This window comes from Prionailurus bengalensis, chromosome E1 (assembly GCF_016509475.1).
Source record: "Prionailurus bengalensis isolate Pbe53 chromosome E1, Fcat_Pben_1.1_paternal_pri, whole genome shotgun sequence".
NCBI lineage: Eukaryota > Metazoa > Chordata > Mammalia > Carnivora > Felidae > Prionailurus > Prionailurus bengalensis.
This window is the reverse complement of record NC_057347.1, coordinates 55,355,756-55,374,849: the sequence shown is the minus strand read 5'-3', so window position 1 is coordinate 55,374,849 and position 19,094 is coordinate 55,355,756. Positions and strand designations below refer to the sequence as shown.

The window sequence follows — 19,094 nt, the reverse complement described above, 5'->3', positions numbered from 1 at the left end:
CTAACGGCGGTTTAACAGAGGAAGAAAAGCGATGAGCTCTCCTCCAGGAGGTGGGAAGAAGGGGTCGGGGTAGAATGGCCGTGATAGCAGCACTTATAAAAGGAGCAGAAGGTGGATTTTAGAAAAACAATTCCATCTTCTCCAAAGGATTCCAAAGACATTTGTGTTTCTTCTCGTGATCTGATTTCTAGCTCCGTGCCATACCGCGGCATAGAATAGTTCAATGTTTTTTATTTTCCTCAGCATAGAAGTGGACATGTTAATTGCCCAGGAATATGTTGCTTGAGGGTGTTCACCTGGAGCTATGTTACTTGGAAATAATATACTGCTTGAGAGTAATAAAGCAAATTTTACTTAGAGAAAAGCAGTATTTTAAAAGCAGAACAGGGGGTTTTCATCGCAACCATATGCCTTAACTTTTGGCCACTGTCTGTCGCTAAGATGAGCACCCACCCTTCTTTTGACCCTGAACGTCGAGTCCGGAGCACATTGAAGAAGGTCTTTGGGTTTGACTCTTTTAAGACACCATTACAGGAGAGTGCGACCATGGCTGTAGTGAAAGGTAACATTGCTAAAACTACCTGTGTTTACATTTGTGCTGGCTATACTGTAGCATTGCCATGGAGGGTGCCAACACTCTCTTTCTGACCCTTCCTACCTCCCCACTCTTGGTCCATAATTATTGCTGGAAATCTTGTAGATTTGTCACTTAAAACTTGCGGTTTTATTGGCAGAATCACCCAGCTGTTCTGGTTCTTACATTTCATAGCTAGAGCTGCAGATTGTCTTTGAAAGCAGTTCATAGATTTCAGTTCACGTTCGTTTGTGTGTAGGCAGTAGTGGGAGTGGCAGGAATGGCCTAATCCAGTCTTTGACCTTCTAAACCCTTTGTTGAAGATTGAGTGGTCTCCGTCCCAAATAGGGAAGGAAGGAGTAATAATATTATAAATCTGATACCTATTGACAATGGAGATTATCAAGAGGGTAGTAACAATGTAACATTAGTTACATTGTAACATTTATAAGCAAGTCTTTTTTTAATTTTTAAAAACGTTTTATTTATTTTTGAGAGAGAGAGAGAGAGAGAGAGAGAGCGCAAGCAAGTGGGGGAGGGGCAGAGAAAGAGGGAGACACAGAATCTGAAGCAGGTTCCAGGCTCTGAGCTGTCAGTACAGAGCCTGATGCGGGGCTCGAACCCACAAACTGTGACCTGAGCCAAAGTTGGACGCTTAACTGACTGAGCCACCCAGGCGTCCCTATGCAAAAGTCTTCTAAGTGATGTGGCTTCCATGTCTCCACAGGTATACCCACTCCATCTAGAAGTATTCAGCTTTCATGGCTGTTTAATTCAATCATCCATCTCCCAACAGACTCGGACTTTTCACCCTTATGGTTGTCGTTGCCATTACTAGAAATGGTTTGTGCCCATTTCCAAATCTCTCTGGATCTCTGCCCTTAGCACAAGAAGGATGGGAAGGAAATTAGCGTTATTACCTTTACATGTGCCGCTCTGCTAGGCGCTTTCCCTACAGTCTCATTTAGTGTTCAGCAGCCTTGACAAGGAAAAAGATAAAAGGCAGGACGCGTTTAGATATCATTATCTTGCATTTTTTCAGGTGACAAGGATGTGTTTGTGTGCATGCCCACAGGGGCAGGAAAATCCCTCTGCTATCAGCTTCCTGCTGTGTTGGCCAAAGGCATCACCATTGTAATCTCTCCACTCATTGCTTTGATTCAGGTGAGCCTTAGGGGGATGAAGATAGTAACCCAGAAAGTTTAGGGGAAGGTGGGCCTTTTTGTTTGTTTGGTTTTGGTTTTGGTTTTGTTTTGTTCTCCAGCTGGGAATGTCATGTCTCATTTGTTTGGTCTTTTGCCTCTTATTTCCTTTGATTTGCCTATTTCCCTTTCTGTATCGGGTTTCTGAATTGTCCAAATGTGTCATCGTCGCCACTAGTGCATATCACTCTGGCAGGTCATGAATGAGTTTTCTGTATTTTGATGGCCCAGAGTCTCTCCTTTGTTACCTTTCACCCAGAGGAGTGTGGAAATGTATCTGTATACACATAGACACTGTGTCGTGTACACACATGGGCACTCTTGACAGGATAGAAGATGCAGACGGGTAGAGAGCTAAAATGATATAAACTGATTGGGATGTTGTCAGCATCTGCTCTGCCCCTCTGGCTATGTTTAAGGCTTGCAGATGGGCTGATAGAATCAGAAATGAGGAAGTGTGGCTGTGTGGTTAAGAGTCATCCACCATGAAGAGAAACGGAATAACAGTGCTTCGTGAGTTTCACGAGGTCTCAGGCTTTGTGCTAAGTGCCTTAGGTGCACTCACTTCCCCTTTGCAGTGTAAAATTTCACTTAATGCTAACAACTATCCTATTAGATAGTTACCAGTTTTACAAGAGGGAGGGATGGGGAGAGAGAGAGAGAACTGAGTGTCAGAGGCTAAGAGCCAGTCAAAGAGCATGTGAGCCAGGAATGAGCCAGGTCTGTCTGTCTCCAGAGCCTGTGCTGTCACCCACTTCACCCTCTGAACTTTTTGTATGCAGAGAGAAGACCTTGGAGGTTGGGGGGAGGGCATTTATGGCTGGGAAATGCCCAGTGAGTCAAGATGACATTTACCACTGTGTCCTCCGCTCTGTGGCCTGTTTCCCTTCTACCCTCAGGACCAGGTGGACCACTTGCTGGCCCTGAAGGTACGAGTGAGTTCTCTGAACTCAAAGCTCTCAGCACAGGAAAAGAAGGAGCTGCTCTCGGACCTGGAGCAAGAAAAGCCACAGACCAAACTTCTGTACATCACACCGGAGATGGCGGCCTCAGCCTCCTTCCAGCCTACCCTGAACTCACTGCTGTCCCGCCACCTGCTCTCCTACCTGGTGGTGGATGAAGCTCATTGCGTTTCCCAGTGGGGGCATGACTTCCGTCCTGACTACTTGCGTCTGGGTACCCTCCGTTCCCGCCTGGCACATGCCCCGTGTGTGGCTCTGACTGCCACAGCCACCCCGCAGGTCCAAGAGGATGTGTTTGCTGCCCTGCACCTGAAGCAGCCGGTTGCCACTTTCAAGACTCCCTGCTTTCGGGCCAACCTCTTCTATGATGTGCAGTTCAAAGAACTGCTTTCTGATCCCTATGGAAACCTGAAGGACTTCTGTCTTAAGGCTCTTGGACAGAAGACTGCTAAAGGGGTGAGGGCCCTGAGGGCGGGGGGGTGGGGAGAGGGGGGGGCCAAGATGCCTCGAGAGCCCCGAGCTGGTATCTTGCAGTGTAGAGGTGGATGTTGGTTTTCTAGGACCTTTGCTTTTTCTCGCTGCTTTAGCCAGAACTAGCTGCCGCCTCTTAAAACTTGCACTCTGAGAGTTGTTCCTTGGTTTCCTGGCATTATTCCTCTTAATGGAGTCCCCTTGTCCTGACATTCTCCTGTGGGAGGTGAGCAGCCAACCCTGAGTGAGGCCTTTGCAGACGTATCCAAGGCTTCAAGACAAGAAGCAGAGGAGTTAGATGGGTTATGGTTTTGAGCTGCTTGATTACAAAGTGGCAGAGCCCTGCTGGTGGCCTGCCTCAGAGGAGCCTGTGAGACTGACATGAGAAAGAGGGAAACCTTCTTCTTCTTCTTTTTTTAATGTTTATTTACTTTTGAGAGAGAGAGAGAAGGGGAAGGACAGAGAGAGAGGGGAGAAAGAGAATCCCAAGCAGTCTCTGTGAAGCAGGCTCTGAGGGGCTCGAACTCACGAACTGTGAGATCATGACCTGAGCTGAAATCAAGAGTCAGATGCTGAACCAACTGAGTCACCCAGGCACTCCAGAGCAAAAGCTTCTTTTAAAGCAGTCCACAATATAATGGGCAGATTGTTCTTTCTTCTCAATGCTGTCTTCCCATGTCTCCTCATTCAGTCACTCTCTGGCTGCGGCATTGTCTACTGCAGGACCAGAGAGGCTTGCGAGCAGCTGGCAACAGAGCTCAGTCACAGGGGTGTGAATGCCAAGGCATACCACGCAGGTAAGGGGCGCCTGGGCCATGTGCTCCTCTTCCCTCTCAGAGGCCTCTCAGTGGGTCTCTTGTTCTTTAAAGATCCTGGATAATCAGATGGTCCGTCATCTTTTTCCAGATACCCAGACAGAGCTAAAGCAATTCACTTACGTCCACAAAAAGGAGTCTAGACACAAATAAGATCTAAAATGAGGACTGTGACTCCTGAAGTCCTTTTCTCACCCTGAGCCCTCCCAGCAGCAAGTGATGAGTTTTTCTAAGTCTAGGTATTGGTGTCGTAGAGAGAGCACAGGTTTTAAAGGCCAGTGGACTGAGGTTTGAATCTTGGCTTAACACTTACTGAGCGCTGTGTGCCACACAGCTGGTAAGTGATGGACTGAAGGTGTGTGTGCAGCACCCAGGGCAGGGTCAAGCCCAAGGTAGATCCCAAGGAAGATGTGGGTTCCCTCTGACACCTTGCCCTCATTTACAGGGCTGAAGCCTTCTGAGAGAACACTGGTGCAGAACGACTGGATGGAGGAGAAGGTTCCTGTCATTGTTGCAACCATTAGTTTTGGAATGGGAGTGGATAAAGCCAATGTCAGGTGAGTGATGCTTCTTGCCTTTCTTTCCCAGTCAAGGCCCTGGCTCAGGTGGGTTGCCTGGTGCTGTGCCTCAAGGAGCAAGTCCATAGGCTCCTTCTAGGGCCCCAGGAGAGAGTCCCTGGTGCACAGCCCACATGGTGACAGGTGCTGTGCAGCCTCCTCCCAGGTGACTGCATCGCAGGGTTCTGTCATCCCCCAGGAGAGGGCGGCACACAGGCCATCAGGCCCATCCGTAACGCAGCATGTGCATCTAGCACATGGTCCCTGTGAGGGGGTGGAATGAACTGGCTTAAGCTGCTCCCTGTGGGATATCGAAGTCAGTGTCTTATTCCCAGCCTTCCTTGCTACTGCTTTTCGACAGTCTAGAAGAGATGGGTGGGGCTCACCCCACCCAGCCTTCTAGTCCCACCCTGGCAACTCTTGGGGAGTCTTTATCTCTAGCCCCCCCAACCTTCCAGAGACATTTTGCGCTACAGCCTAAAGCCGTCTGCTCTCATTAACACCAACAATAATGCTTTGTATGATGTACAGAGCACTTGGGCATACATGATCTCATTAAGACTCTCAGGGACTCTGAGTTGGTCAGTGGAGGAATGAGTCTGTGCGCTTACATTTGAGAGAACGCGGGCTTTGGAATCTGAGTTTGGACCCTGGGGCTGCGGTGGCTTGTTGGGGGCCAACTTTGAAGTCAGACACCCCTAGGCCCAAATCTTAACCCCTGCTGTCCCCTTGCTATTTCACCTCGTATACATTTTCCTGAATCTCAAGTTCATTGTCTATAAAACGGGGTTACCTCACCTGGTAGTAACTGTAAAATTAAATGAGACAAATGGGTAAACTGGCTCATAGTAGGTGTTTAATAATGTCATCCCTTTCTCTCTTCAAAGAGGTTAAAGGATTACTCGAGGTTGGGCAGCTCATTAGTGGCCTACTCTTGTTGCTTTAAGCCCAGTGCTTTTGCCTCTGGGCCTCTGTGAGTGTTTTTGGTTTCTCATGTGCTGGAATTGCCCCCCTTAACTCTGCTGTGGCCTCTAACCTGAGCCGTTCCACGGCCGGGAGGCCTGCTGATGGGGTGCAGGGGTCTTGGCCACATTTACTTGGAAGCTGCTAGCCTCCCTGCTCCTGGTCACTGTGGAGACCTCTTCCCCTCATCTCTTCTGCCACAGCTCATGCCGCTCATCCCTTTGGATCCTACAGGTTTGTTGCCCACTGGAATATTGCCAAGTCTATGGCTGGGTACTACCAAGAGTCCGGCCGGGCTGGCAGGGACGGGAAGCCTTCCTGGTGCCGTCTCTATTACTCCAGGAATGACAGGGACCAAGTCAGTTTTCTGATCAGAAAGGAAGTCGCAAAACTCCAGGTAGGTCCTGGGCAGCCTGGACCCTTTTCATCCAAACCCCCCGCTCTCCAGTTTGATGTAGCTTTTTTTTGAACCCAGGTAGAGCTTGTGTAAGCTACAGGGGTGCTCCTGGGGTTAGAAGGTATAGCGGGGGGGGGGGGGGGGGATGGTATACTGGCGAATAGACAGCTTGCAACAGCTAGGTTAGACCTTTCCATTTATATGCGCAGCCTTTTGTGTGCCTGTTATTTCACATAGTCAAGATCAATCCTGCTTTAATTAGCATTGTCACACAAGCATTTTCCCATATTGTTGAAAGTTCTTTGTTTTTGTTCTCAGTTGTTTTGTTTTGTTTTACGGGTCGTACACGTTTTGCACAGAGCCTAGAAATAGATCCAAGTACATAAGTGAGCTCGATGTATGAGAGGTGGCATTACAAATCAACAGGAGAAGGATGAACTGTTGAATGATTGGTGCTGGAAAAAGAGAAGATCAGATACTTATTTCCTCTACCATACACATATAAGTTATGGGTGGATTAAAGAATTCAAAAAAAAGCTGTAAAATTGGGGGAAAATATCTTTGTTCCTTTGACAAAGGGAAGAGCATGTCAAGATTTTAAAAGTGGAGACTATGAAGGAAGATGTGATCTGTCTGACTCAACTCAAACTAAAAATTTCCACGTAACGAGAGATACCACTAACAAAGTGAAAAAAAATGATCCATTGTCGGGGAAGAGATTTGCAATGTACATAATTGACTGAATACACAGAGAAGTCCTACAGGTAAATCTGTAAAAGGCAGACAACTGCAGAGCAAAAAGTGTGAATTTCACAAAAAGAGGAAACCAGGGTATCTAACAAAGGTATAAAGACTCGCTCAACCTCCCTTAGGAATCAGAGAAATGCAAAGGAGATGGGCTGTCGCTTTATGCCTGTCACACTGGCAAAAACGTGCGACATCTGTATAATCACTGCGGGCGAGGATGTGGGGAAAGGGGAACGCATGATGTCAGGAAGATGAACTGGTATGGCTGCTTTGAAGAGAGACGAGGTGATACATATAGCGAGAGGGTACTGGTGCTCTGTGAGTCAGTAATTCCACTTCTAGGTAGACAAGTTGTCATGTGTACAAGGATGTACGTGTACAAGGCCATACAGGGACGTTTACTGCAACTCCCGCATAATGAACTCTTTCTTCCTCCTTAGGGTATGGGATAAATAGGCTTAGTCACACAGCGGAATAGTCTAGAGCAGTTGAAAATGACACAGTAAATCTGTATTAATCAACATGGATAAAGTCACCCAAAGCATAATTTGTGAGGCTACAAATGGCTACATGTAGACTTTCCTCATAAGAACTGTGGGACCCAAGTACTTCTGTCTGATGTCTACCAAATGACAGTAAGAGGACAAAAATATATATAAACCCACAGGGACGAGGGGAACAAAAGACAAGATACCAGCAGGTAGAAATATCAACAGATGTCTGTCTAGAAAACCCCAGACTCTACTGGAAATCTATTAGAATTCATAAGGAAACCTGGCAAAGTGGCTGAATGAAAGGGAAATACTTTAAAAAGCCTAGCTTTTCTCCACATTACCATGAATATCTAGGAGTGGAAATGAAAAAATATTTAGTTTGCAAAAATGAAACTTATAAAATACCTAGAAGTAAATGTTACAGGCCGTTAACAAGAGACATTTTTTTTTTTTAAAGCTTCTCATGTGCTTTTGATGTATAGCTAGGGAGGAGGACTACTGATTTGAAGAAAACTGGTATCTCATTGAAAGAAAACAAGCTCTGAGCAGGTACCAGAAGTGAGTGAGAAGTATAAAACTGTCAGTTCTCCTCACAGTTAATATAAATGAAGTTCCAGTTGAAATCCCAAAAGACTTCTGTTGGGAAGTAGAATCTTAGAATTTGTATGAAAGAATAAGAGCCCAAGAACAGCCAGGAAAAGTCTTAAGAGCAAGAATGGTGAAGGCGACGAGCTTAACCCAGTGTCAGAACATGCTGGGATGCGGCTATAACCAAATCCATGTAGTAGACTAAAGCGGTAGCACAGACAAGAGAATTAGACATAAGTCCCAGAATGGGGCGCCCGGGTGGCTCAGTTGGTTAAGCGTCTGAGTCTTGATTGCAGCTCAGGTCGTGATCTCACAGTTTGTGGGTTTGAACCCCATGTGCTGACAGTTCGGAGCTTGCTTGGGATTCTCTCTCCCTCTCTCTTTACCCCTCCCCCACTCACATGCTCTGTCTCTCAAATAAATAAACTTAAAAAAAATTACTTTTATGTTTGATACAGTTTTCCTTCCTTCCTTCCTTTCTGTAGAGAGAGCAAGCCAGCAGGGGAAAGGAGCAGAGGGAGAGAGAGTCTTAAGCAAGCTCCATGCTCAGCGTGGAGCCTGATGCAGGGCTTGGTCCCACGATCATACCTGAGCTGAAATCAGCCGCCACATGCTCAGCCAACTAAGCCACCCAGGTACCCTGCATCCGACTCGACTTCAGTTCAGGTCATGATCTAAGGGTTGTGGGATCAAGCCCTGCATCAGGCTCCGTGCTGAGTGCGAAGCCTGCTTAAGATTCTCTCTCTCACTCCCTCTGCCCCTCTTCCCCACTTGTGCACGCTCTCTCTCTAAAAAAAAAAAAAAAAAAATTAATGTTAAAGATGAAAGAAATGAGTCCCAAAACATGTGAGAGTTTAATATTTGGTGAAGCCGATAGTTCAGTTTAATGGAAAACAAAGGGATTGTCTAGTGGGTGGTGCTGACATCCCTCTGGAGTAAAGTAAAAGTGCTCCATTTGGCACCTTATACAGAAGGCAGATTAAGGACCTACATGTAAAAAATAAACAATATTTTACAAGAGACTTTATTCCAGTGTGTAACCTTAGGCTTGAAATAGTTTTGTACTGAAAATTAGAAACTCAGAAATCTATCTTAAAAAAAAAGTATTTCAACTGAAGTTCTTGAACTTCTGTAAATCCTCAACCCATGAAAAAGAATGTATGTGGCAAAAGGTACCATAAACAAAGCCCGTAGATAAACAGATCTGGAAAACTAGTTACTGTAAAACCCATACCAGAGGTTGAAGTTGAGGATAAATGGAGAGCTTTCACCAACTAACAGGAAGAAGCAAAGTGTATGAAAGCAAGTTCCCAGAAAAGCTCAGCCAAACGGCACGTCCAGAGATGTTCAAATTCAATAATAATCAGGTAAATGCAAATTAAAGCCCTTTCACACTTGTGAAAGGGCTCTAACACTTGTTGCTTGGGGCATGTGCAGGAGAGGGCCTGCACTTTGCCAGGAGAAAAAGGAAGTGTTTGCAGTCTTGGGGGAAGCATACAGGTACACTTGACCCCAGATACCCTGTTTCTGGGATCAGATCACCTGAAATAAAAGTGGCAATGCACAGGCTTATGGGCTCAAGGGCCCGTGTGGTAGCATTGGTCATGAGGACTGCAGCTGGGGAACAAATTAAATACCCAGCCACAAGCAGTGATGAAATTATAGTACATGCTCACTATGGGGCCATAGACATAGCTGAGGGCCCAGGAGAGCTCGTATCTTGCTTTAAAAAAAACAACAACGTTTCCCATGCACCCCAGTGTTTACAGCAGCAATGTTTACAGTCAACAATAGCCAAAGTGTGGCCCAAATGTCCACTGACTGATGAATGGATAAAGAAGATGTATTTTTTATTTTTTATTAAAAAAATTTTTTTTAACGTTTATTCATTTTTTGATAAAGACATAGAGCTTGAGTGGGGGAGGGACAGAGAGAGAAGGAGACACAGAATCCGAAGCAAGCCCCAGGCTCTGAACTGACAGGGCAGGGCTCGAACTCATGGACCGTGAGATCATGACCTGAGCTGAAGTCGGACGCTTAACTGACTGAGCCACCCAGGCGCCCCAGAAGATGTGGTATTTATATACAGTGGAATATTACTCGGAAATCAAAAATAATAAATCTTGCCATTTACAACAACGTGGATGGAACTAGAGTGTATTATGCTAAGCAAAATAAGTCAGAGAAAGATAAATGCCATATGATTTCACTCACATGTGGAATTTAAGAAATACAACAGATGAACATAGGGGAAGGGAAGGAAAAATAAGATAAAAAGAGAGAGGGAGGCCATGAGAATCTTAAATACGGAAAACAGCGTTGCTGGAGAGGTGCTGGGTGGGGGGATGGGCTAAATAGAAGATGGGCATTAAGGAGGGCACTTGGGATGAGCGCTGGGTGTTACATGTTAGTGATGAATCACTAAATTCTACTCCTGAAACCATTATTACACTCTGTGTCAAGTAAGTTAGATTTAAATAAAATTTTTTTTAAATTTGTGAAAACAAACCCTATTATAAATAATAGTAAAATGTTGAAACTACTATTAAAAAGCAAAAAAAAAAAAAAGTCACTTAAGGTAAATCATGTTTATGATTTGGCATTGTAGATTTGCTTATTCTGTATCTGCTCTGTTGAAATGTAAATTCCATGAGCGCAGGGACCTTTAGTTTCCTGTGTATCTGTAATGCCCAGGTCAGTGCTGGGAACATGGTAAATGCATGATAAATGTTTTTTGAATAGATAAATAAATGAATAAATGGGGAGGGAAGGTGAATGCAAGTAGGGATTGGGAAGGAAGGGGCTTTGCAAGGACCAAGAATGATACTTTGCCATGAACAAAGGGGGTGTGATTAACTTGTCCCTTTTATCTGAAATTCAAATTAGACAAGGAAAAGATTTAGTAAGGTGATTGGGTATAAGGTATTTATTTAAAACTTATACAGTGAGTTATAAGAACTCACACTAGACTCATTATTAAGACATTTGAGTCAAAGAGAAGATCAGAAAGCTCCCAGAGAGGTGATATGTGGAGGACTGGGGGCCAGAACAGCACCAGTTTTCTCCATCATAATACCAGAAATGAGAAACTATGAGGCAGTGTCTTCCAACCTAGAAAATAAGCTGTTTCCAACCTAGAATTTCCTACTCAGCCAGCCAGTTTAGTGTGAAGGCAGGTTAAAGACATTTTCAACTTCCGGTTTGCTAAGCAGAGGCTGGAAGTGTTTGTTTTTAGAAGCTCTGGGAATAGAAGGGTGTTGATAATGGTGGGGGGGGGGGGTGTTACGGAAGTGCTCAGATTCTCAAGGCTGTGCAGGGATTTAACTGCCACCATATCAAGCAGAAAGGCAAACACCAAGACCACCAAGAAGCATCCGCAGCGTGCAAAATCCAACATGTTCGCCACGTCTGATCAGTCACAGACTCAGAAATTCAAAGAGGCCTTCAACGTGATTGATCAGAGCAGAGATGGTTTCATTGTCAAGGAAGATTTGCATGATATGCTTGCCTCCCTGGGGAAGAATCCAACTGATGAGTATCTGGATGCCATGATGAATGAGGTTCCAGGGCCCATAAATTTCACCACGTTCCTCACTGTATTCGGTGAAAAGTTAAATGGCACAGATCCAGAAGAAATGCTTTTGCTTGCTTTGATGAAGAAGTGACTGGCCCCAGCTGGAATTACCTGAGGGCTGCAGACAATGCTGGGAGGCTGGGTTATAGGTGTGGAAGTGGAGTAGCTACACGGAGGAGCAGCTGTGGACAAGAAGGGACATCCCAATTCCACTGAGTTCATGCCCATCGTTAAACACGGAGCCAAAGACAAGGATGACTGAAAAGAACTTCAGGTTCCAGCCAAACGTTCCTTGTTGCCACTTTGGGTATTTCTGAGACTTTCTCTTGGAGCCCGTTACATGCTCTTAGCTTTGCAGCTTTTATCTTTCTTGTTGTATTTATTCTCAGCCATTTTGGACACATGTATCTCTATAAGCAGATGGGAATTGGGACTTTATATGATTTTCAGAATAGAAAATAGGGTGGTTTAACTTACCAGCTCCCTTCTCCCAAATAACTGCAGTCTACACACAGTCAGTATATGTTTTCAGAAAAAGTTATTTGCTCAATTTTTTCTGAACCATAATTAGACTTTATGATTAAGGGGGAAAAAAAAACATTTTCTGACACAAGATTTCAAGAAGCTCCCTCCTGTGGAGAAGCTACTGAAGGATGTCCCCCACCACAGAGGCAGTAATTGGAGAGGGAAAGATAGAGATCTGACCCCCAGCGAGTCAAGAGGAATGTCCTGGAACGACACTGAAGGGCAGTCTCAGTTGTGCTCCAGACCTAGAGGACAGCAGTTCGGGTTGAATCAGGGGGGACAAAAGGGCTCCAGGGGAGGAGTTTTTAAAAATAAAAGTGGAACCTACTATCTTTGACCCTGTCGACATGCAGTTTTCATGATGGCACAACATTTGGGGGTGAAGTAGTAATATACTAAAATCTAAGTAAAAAATGAAACAGCTATTAATTTTAGGGAACAAAGTTGTACAAGAAAGGATATGTGATCATGGAAAATGTAAAAATGTAAATGGTTTAGCTCTGATCAATGTTGCCATAGTTTCCTCACTGTAGGGAAAATTAAGAAGAAATTGTGATATAAACAGATTGGCAGAATGAAAGAAGTACACGTATTTGTGTGCATTTGGGAGGTGGGGATGATCCACCTTCCAGAAGCAGAGAGTCAATAGATCTCAGATATCAGTATCTGTTTTATTTTCTTTACTTTTTGGGTTTTTTTTTTTTTTCTGTAGTATAAAAAATTTCACATTTTTTTTGAAAGGAATCTTTGACAAATAGACATGTACAAAAAGGCAAATGATGCACAATCCCAACACAAGAGATCACTTCTTTTTAATTTTTTTAATGTTTATTTTTGAGAGACAGAGAGAGAGTGCACGCGCACGCACATGAATGGGGGAGGGGCAGAGAGAGTGGGAGACACAGAATCCGAAGCCGTCTCCAGGCTCTGTGCTGTCAGCATGGAGCCCGACGTGGGGCTTGAACTCACGAACCGTGAGATCATGACTGGAGCTGAAGTCGGATGTTTAACATACTGAGCCACCAGGTGCCCAGAGATCACTTCTAACACTGTAGTATTCATCCTTCCATACACACATAGATGTGTGTTCCTTCAAATCTAAGTACGCACACGTGTGTGTATTTACTACTAAATTTACTATTATATTGGATTGTATTGGGGCGCCTGGCTGACTTAGGTACGTAGAGCATGTGACTGTTGATCTTGGGGATGTGAGTTCGAGCCCCTTTGGGTGTAGAGATTACTTAAAAATAAAATGTTTAAATTCAGATCATGTTACACAGTGGTTTCCAAATGCCAGTCTCTGGGCCGTTTGCGTGAGAACCACCTGAGCAGTTTTTGAAAATAAACTCCCAAAAGCTCCAGTTTCAGAAAGTTCAATTTAGGTCTGGGTGTGGGCCCTACATGAGGGGCACCTGGGTGGCTCAGTCGGTTAAGCATCCAGCTTCATTCGGCTCAGGTCATGATCTAACGGTTCATGGGTTTGAGCCCCACGTCAGGCTCTGTGCCGACAGCTCAGAGCCTGGAGCCTGCTTTGGATTCTGCGTCTCCCTCTCTCTCTGCCCCTCCCCCATTCATGCTCTGTCTTTGTCTCTCTCAAAAATAAATAAACGTTTAAAAAGAAAAATTACCTGGGTGATTCTGATGCATGGTCAGGTTTGGGGACACCATGTTATAAGTGACCTTTTTACTGTCATTTGATATTTTTCTCCCTCATCATCTTTTAGGCTGCAAGGTACGTCAATTATGTAAGACTTTTGCTAAGTGGTCGTTTCTTGTCTCCAGGAAAAGAGAGGGAGCAAAGCATCTGATAAAGCTGCTGTCTTGGCCTTTGATGCCCTGGTGGCCTTCTGTGAAGAATTGGGGTGAGTGACTTATTTCATATGTGGAGCCATGTGTTAGTGAGCTCTTTCCTCCCCCAGCACCTACTAGTTAACCAGCTAATGTAGGGCAGCTCTTGGGCGACTAAGGCACCTCTACCTGCTGAAGGCGACTGTGTGGGGTGTTGCCCATCAGGCAGCCTGGAAGTCAGTACCCTTCCTAGGAAGGCCCCAGAAACTGGCAGTGTGGCGACCTTATGTTCCACTTCTGGAGTGGCTGGTCCCATGGGTGGCTCAGTCATGAATCATGTGACTGGTCCTGTGCCATTAGCATGTGATCACCATTTGCCACTGGACCACTGAGTAGGGGTCACTCTTATCCTGGACCCAAACAGAGCCGCATGGCCCAGCTTATGTCTTGGAGGTGGATAATAAGCTTGAATAGAAGTCAGCTTTTCTGTCGTAATGCCAGCCCACCCACTTGGAATCCATTTCTGTATTTTATCTGTATGTGCTAGTGGTGGAGGAATAAAAGAGCCTGATGGCTGCTCAGTGACAGGCAGGTTGTGGCAGGACAGGTTTTGGACACAAGGGACACCCAGGAAGATTCTGGACAAGCTGGGAGCACTTTGCATGTGTGCAGCCCTTTGGTCAGACCTTGTTGGAAAATCCTGTGAGGTAGATGAGGCAGAAGGGACTGCTTCAGACTTTGAAATGAACAGACCAATACCCAGTGAGGTCACAGTCATAGAGCTCACAGTAGACAGATACCACTAATCCCGGTATTTGATTTTTAGTGACATGCACATTTCATATACAAATCCCATCTTGGTCTCTGCAAGACTAGATTCTTGAAGCATGGAGCTGATTAGGTACATAGAACTGGTATCTAACAGATGTTTGGGGCTCTTCTCTGGAAATCAGAGAGGTACTTGGCTGGGCCACATGTTTTGATTCCCATCCCCTCCGACTCACCAAAGAGTTGGTGGCTCCCGGACTGAGTCTCTCGTTGGGCCTCTGTGGCACAGCCGTGCCCAGCAGAGGTGGTTGGCACCCTTGCCCACAGCGATTACTACCGGAGTCCTTCTCAGGCACTAGTACAGGGAGTTGTTAAACTAGGCTCTCTCGGGCTCCTTGAAGAAAGCACTCGTAATGAAAGGGCCGAGTGTCCTTGCTAATTGTCAGAGTCCCTTCTGCTGGAAATAACCCTGCTGGGTTCTTTTTGGGGATGAGTTGGAGGCTCTGTAGGGCTGCCTGGAGGGTCAGCTCTGCCGTATCCCTCTGGGCTGCAGCAGCCCACCAGACAGCAGGACAGGTCCTCCTGGGGGCTCTGCCTTTATATCTCCTGTGTCACACTCGGGAGTTGGGGCCCCTTAGTGCCTCAGGGGGTCTGGGCATCAGTGCGCCTCCTGCTGTGTCACGTGCGGCCTCATTTCTCCTACCTTGTTTGCTATGTGCGAGGGTTCCTGATTCCAGGACTTCCCAGGATGGCATAAACAATGCTGGTGTAGCTGAATGTGGAATTGCTCTTTGAGTAAAAAGGAACATTTCATTACTACATAAATGGTGTATCGCCCCTTCTCCACCACATATTCGCTCCTTTTCTAAGAATAGTCCTGGTGTGTGGTTAAAGTTGAAGCAGCTGTTTGCTAAGGGAGGGCACCTGGCAGCAAGGGGCAGGCCACTATGGTGGCTCTGGCGGAGGCAGGTACATTTCTACAAAAGTGCCGTTGTAGGGTCTGGGGTGCACAGGCAGCTCTGGGACCAACAGAAAAGACACTCAGTATGAATGGGGTCAAGGTGGGGCATCCAGCGGTTTTCCTCTCTTTGCGTGCAGCTAGTTTGTCTGCACTGTGGCCGTGAGGTATATCTGTTCCTTCGTGACCGCGCCCTGTACCTTTTAGTGTTGAAATGAACAGTAATTAGGTTTGAAGCAACTTCCAGCTAAGAGGCCTTTCTGTACCTTGTCTGAGACAGAATAGCTTTGTGTTTAGGCCTCAGTTGAATTGGGCTCTGTCCATCTGGGGGCTGTGGTCTAGGGGAGCCAACAGCCCAGCACCCTTCTGTTCATCCATTTGTTTACTCGTTTATTCATTCATTCATTTATTCAACCAGCAAATATTGTTTGAAATGGACTGTATGTGAGGCACATCAGATATGGGCATACAATGGTGAGCAGAAACCCATCACCTGCTTTTGTGGTGTTCAGTCCAGTGGGGAAGGCAGGCACTTATCAGATAATATTAGTTAACAAATTAATTAATTACATTAATAAAAGCGTATAATTGCAGACTCTGAAAAGGCTTTGAAGAAAACATACATGGTGTTTCGAGAGTATCTAACAGGTGGTCCCCTTCTTGGCCTCCAGAAAGTCAGGTCACAACTCTTCACACTGGTTGATGTTCTCAAGCGGAGGGAGAAAACCAAATACAATGGCAAACACAATGAGAAACAGGATCGTGGTGATGAATAAAATGATCACTACCAGGCCTCCCTGGTCCCAGGGGTTCTGCCAGAACTCATCTTTCCAGATGTCCTGCTTTGTCATCAGTTTGTCCATGTGAACCTGGAAAAGAGGGGACAGAGTCCTTGAGTGCAGGGGCTTCTCCCAGAGACTGCCTCTGTATTTTGAACAGCCCTGGTGTGAGCCAGAACTTGACCATCCCTGAGATCTACTCAGCTAGGATCTAAAATGCACCGCTGCAGATCCTTGCTGTTTTCCCTGCCTCAATTGCCAAACATTTGGGGAGAAATTTGAGAGATCGGCATAGGAGTTGAGGGGTGGACTGACTCCAGCTGAGGCCTCGGTAAACTCCCTTGGAGTCAGGTGGAAACAGAACCAGCTAATCTTGAAACAGCTAAAGTCGGCAGGCTGCAGGCCGATAGCCAGTTGGAGGGAGTAATGGCAAGAAGGCAGGCGTCACTACCTGATTCTGCTGTTAACACTCCTGTGTCCTAAGAGTGGGCCGATCAGGGTAATCCTTCAGGCCCTGCACTTTGGGGGCCGAGCCACGCCCTGACTCAAAGAAGCAACTCTTGGGAGGAAAAGGTGTTGGCATTGTCGAGTGTCCCTGATCAGACCTCATCGCAGTCACCAGAGCGAACAAAGGTGGGCCAGGGCCTGTTGCCTAGCAACTGTGTTCCTCTGCCTTCCATACTTACCTCTTCAGCTGCGTTCTGTTCTTTTGTGATGTCGTTTTGGGGGTTGCTCAGGGTACCTATGTTCTGGCGTCCTCAGAGAAGTCAGGCTTGGGGTAGGGTGGGGAAGGAGACTGGATCCAGGACCTTTGCCTCAAGCCACCGTCCGCCTCACCTGTGGCTGGGTCCTGCCTCTCTCTCCTCTCTGTCCAGCTGCTGACCTGTAGACCGGGAGGCCCCCACCAGAGCGCAGGAAGCCCAGGACTCCGGGAAGCCCTGGGCTGGAGCCGCACACAGGCTTTTCCCTGCGGTGCTAGGGTGCTGGTGAATGATTAACAAGCCTCCGGCTGGTGCCTCCTGGAGCGAGTTTTTTTGTGGAGGTGTTTACCACCATTAAGGCCCCAGGGTCCTGGAGGCTTAATTTCTCCCTAGTGCCTTTGCTGGCCTCCCAGGCATGACCTCAGCTGCTGCATGGGCAGCTAGAAAGTGGGAATGGGAAGCTGGTAGCCACCATTCATTCCATAAAAGATAGGCTTGAAGTGCCTGGTGTGGCCAGGAACTGCGGCAGGTACCGCGTGTCAGTTGTGAACCAAGGGAGGCAGGTCCTGCCTGCCCAGATTTCCGTTCTAGCACACGGGTCCTCAGCCTTGCTCATTAGAATCATCTGGGAGCTTTTCTAAATACCTGTGCCCAGGCCCTCCCTGGTACCACTTCTTTCCGTGTGGGCACGTCAGAGCCCCGGTCTCTGTAAAGCTTGCCAGGCGATTCTAACGTACATCCAGGGTTGGAGGAGACAGATGACAAGGAAGTTCAGTAAAGTCCTTTTTACCTATCATGGTCCTACCTGATGCTTCGAGTTTCCCTCCTTAAAACTTACTGACTAATGCCTTTGACTGCTGAGCGCTCCCAGCCAGCAGGCTGGTCGCTAGCACACCCACGTACTTCCTCCTTCAGTTAAGTTGGATGCTTGTCAGGAGTCAGTAGTTTGTTCCCAAACCTGTTTGTGGCATTTGTACTTGTTATTGATATTACATAATTGCATTTAACATTACATAAAACAAGAAAATGGAGCAACAGTAATAGTTGAAACCCCAGTTTTACCGCTGGGGAACAGGCACAGAGGTTAAGCAACATGCCCAAGGTCATACGGCTAAGAAGTAACTGTGTTGGGATTTAAACCCAGCTGTTCAGCTCTGCTGCAGAATGTACTCTGAAGCTCTGTGCTGCACCTCAAAGGGAGTGGAGGGAGAGCGTTATTTCTAAAAGCACCTATTTGACCACTTGGAGTGACTTTGGAATCACTCAGTATTTCTGTCAAAACAGATGTGGCAAGACAAATGGAAACGTTTTGTAAAAATCCAGGATTTCACACTCCGATTTCTTTGTGGATGTCTTTAAGTTCTTGTTCTGCTTTACAGTAACCACAGTTAGCAAATAGACAACTTAAGAACTCTGGCCGGCAAACCCACACTCAGAGAAAAGACCTTGGCCCTACATCAAAAAGATTGGCCAAGGAATGTGCATGTATATGTTTCTATTTAAAATGAGATGTGTGGGGAATGTATGTGTCACGTACACAGAAGTTGCTTTAGCCAACTCAGTCAATTGCTGGCCCTGATCGGAAGATTCTACGGAAATGAGTATCACAAAGGGAATGATATGGAAAGAGGTGGAGGGCGCTGGAGTATATGTGGCATAGCCTGACCTGGGGGGCTGAAGGAAACCCTATAGGAGTGAGGTTTAGGTCAAGATGTGAAGACTACATGAGAGGTAGGATTAGGACGCAGTGTTTCATGGCAGGCAGCGGGTCCCGAGGAGGGTGAGGAACCTTTAAGAACAAAATTAATTTGTCTTCCGTTTTGTGTGGTCTGGATTTGTGTTACCGGCATGCAAATATGTCCTGAAGACTTTTTATTGTAGGTTGCTCTCAAATGTTAATGCTTGATAAAACAGATTTAGGGGAAGAGTGTTTCATGTGCTCTCTGCCAGTTTTTGCTAATGAGATTCTTGCCCTGGCGGTTCTGTGGTTTCTGATAAGGCAGAATATACAGACGGTAAAATGCACAGATCTCCAGTGCAGACCTTTGGAGGAACTGAGAGACTACTGTGGAGGGGAGGCCTGAAGAGGCTGGGAAACCAGTGTGGCAGTGAGCACAGGCAGACGTCGAGGGGAGATCGTTGCAGGGCGGCTCGTAGCAGGAATGGAGACCTGTGATAGCCAGATGCTCTCTGGGGCTCAGACAGCCTACTGGCCTCCCGTTCCGTGG

The 19,094-nt window shown here is 46.3% G+C and overlaps 2 protein-coding genes and 1 pseudogene across 3 annotated transcripts in view; 2 read left to right on the top strand and 1 right to left on the bottom strand.

Moving 5' to 3' along the window:
• Positions 1–19,094, top strand: part of RECQL5 (RecQ like helicase 5) — a 35,320-nt gene that overhangs the window by 237 nt on the left and 15,989 nt on the right. The window contains exons 2-8 of the mRNA XM_043585293.1: positions 428–562; positions 1,617–1,738; positions 2,676–3,194; positions 3,901–4,006; positions 4,470–4,581; positions 5,779–5,941; positions 13,655–13,734. Of these exons, the coding sequence (XP_043441228.1) occupies positions 442–562; positions 1,617–1,738; positions 2,676–3,194; positions 3,901–4,006; positions 4,470–4,581; positions 5,779–5,941; positions 13,655–13,734 (1,223 nt within the window). The 5' untranslated portion in view covers positions 428–441. The remainder of the gene's footprint in view (positions 1–427; positions 563–1,616; positions 1,739–2,675; positions 3,195–3,900; positions 4,007–4,469; positions 4,582–5,778; positions 5,942–13,654; positions 13,735–19,094) is intronic.
• On the top strand, positions 11,019–11,925 carry LOC122485904 (annotated as a pseudogene).
• Positions 15,760–19,065, bottom strand: SMIM6 (small integral membrane protein 6). Of its 2 annotated transcripts, none has more exons than XM_043585300.1 (2): positions 16,852–19,065; positions 15,760–16,255 (listed from the first exon to the last, which is right to left on the bottom strand). In XM_043585300.1, exon 2 carries the CDS (start codon positions 16,247–16,249, stop codon positions 16,067–16,069), a length of 183 nt encoding a protein of 60 aa, XP_043441235.1. In that variant the 5' UTR covers positions 16,250–16,255; positions 16,852–19,065; the 3' UTR covers positions 15,760–16,066. The 2 variants fall into 2 exon arrangements, with proteins under 2 accessions (XP_043441235.1, XP_043441234.1); XM_043585299.1 differs by lacking the exon at positions 16,852–19,065 and adding an exon at positions 16,617–16,810.

What these genes read in the sequence shown, in the direction of transcription:
- SMIM6 (XM_043585300.1), bottom strand. Translation starts at nt 16,249, where the DNA reads ATGGACAAACTGATGACAAAGCAGGACATCTGGAAAGATGAGTTCTGG.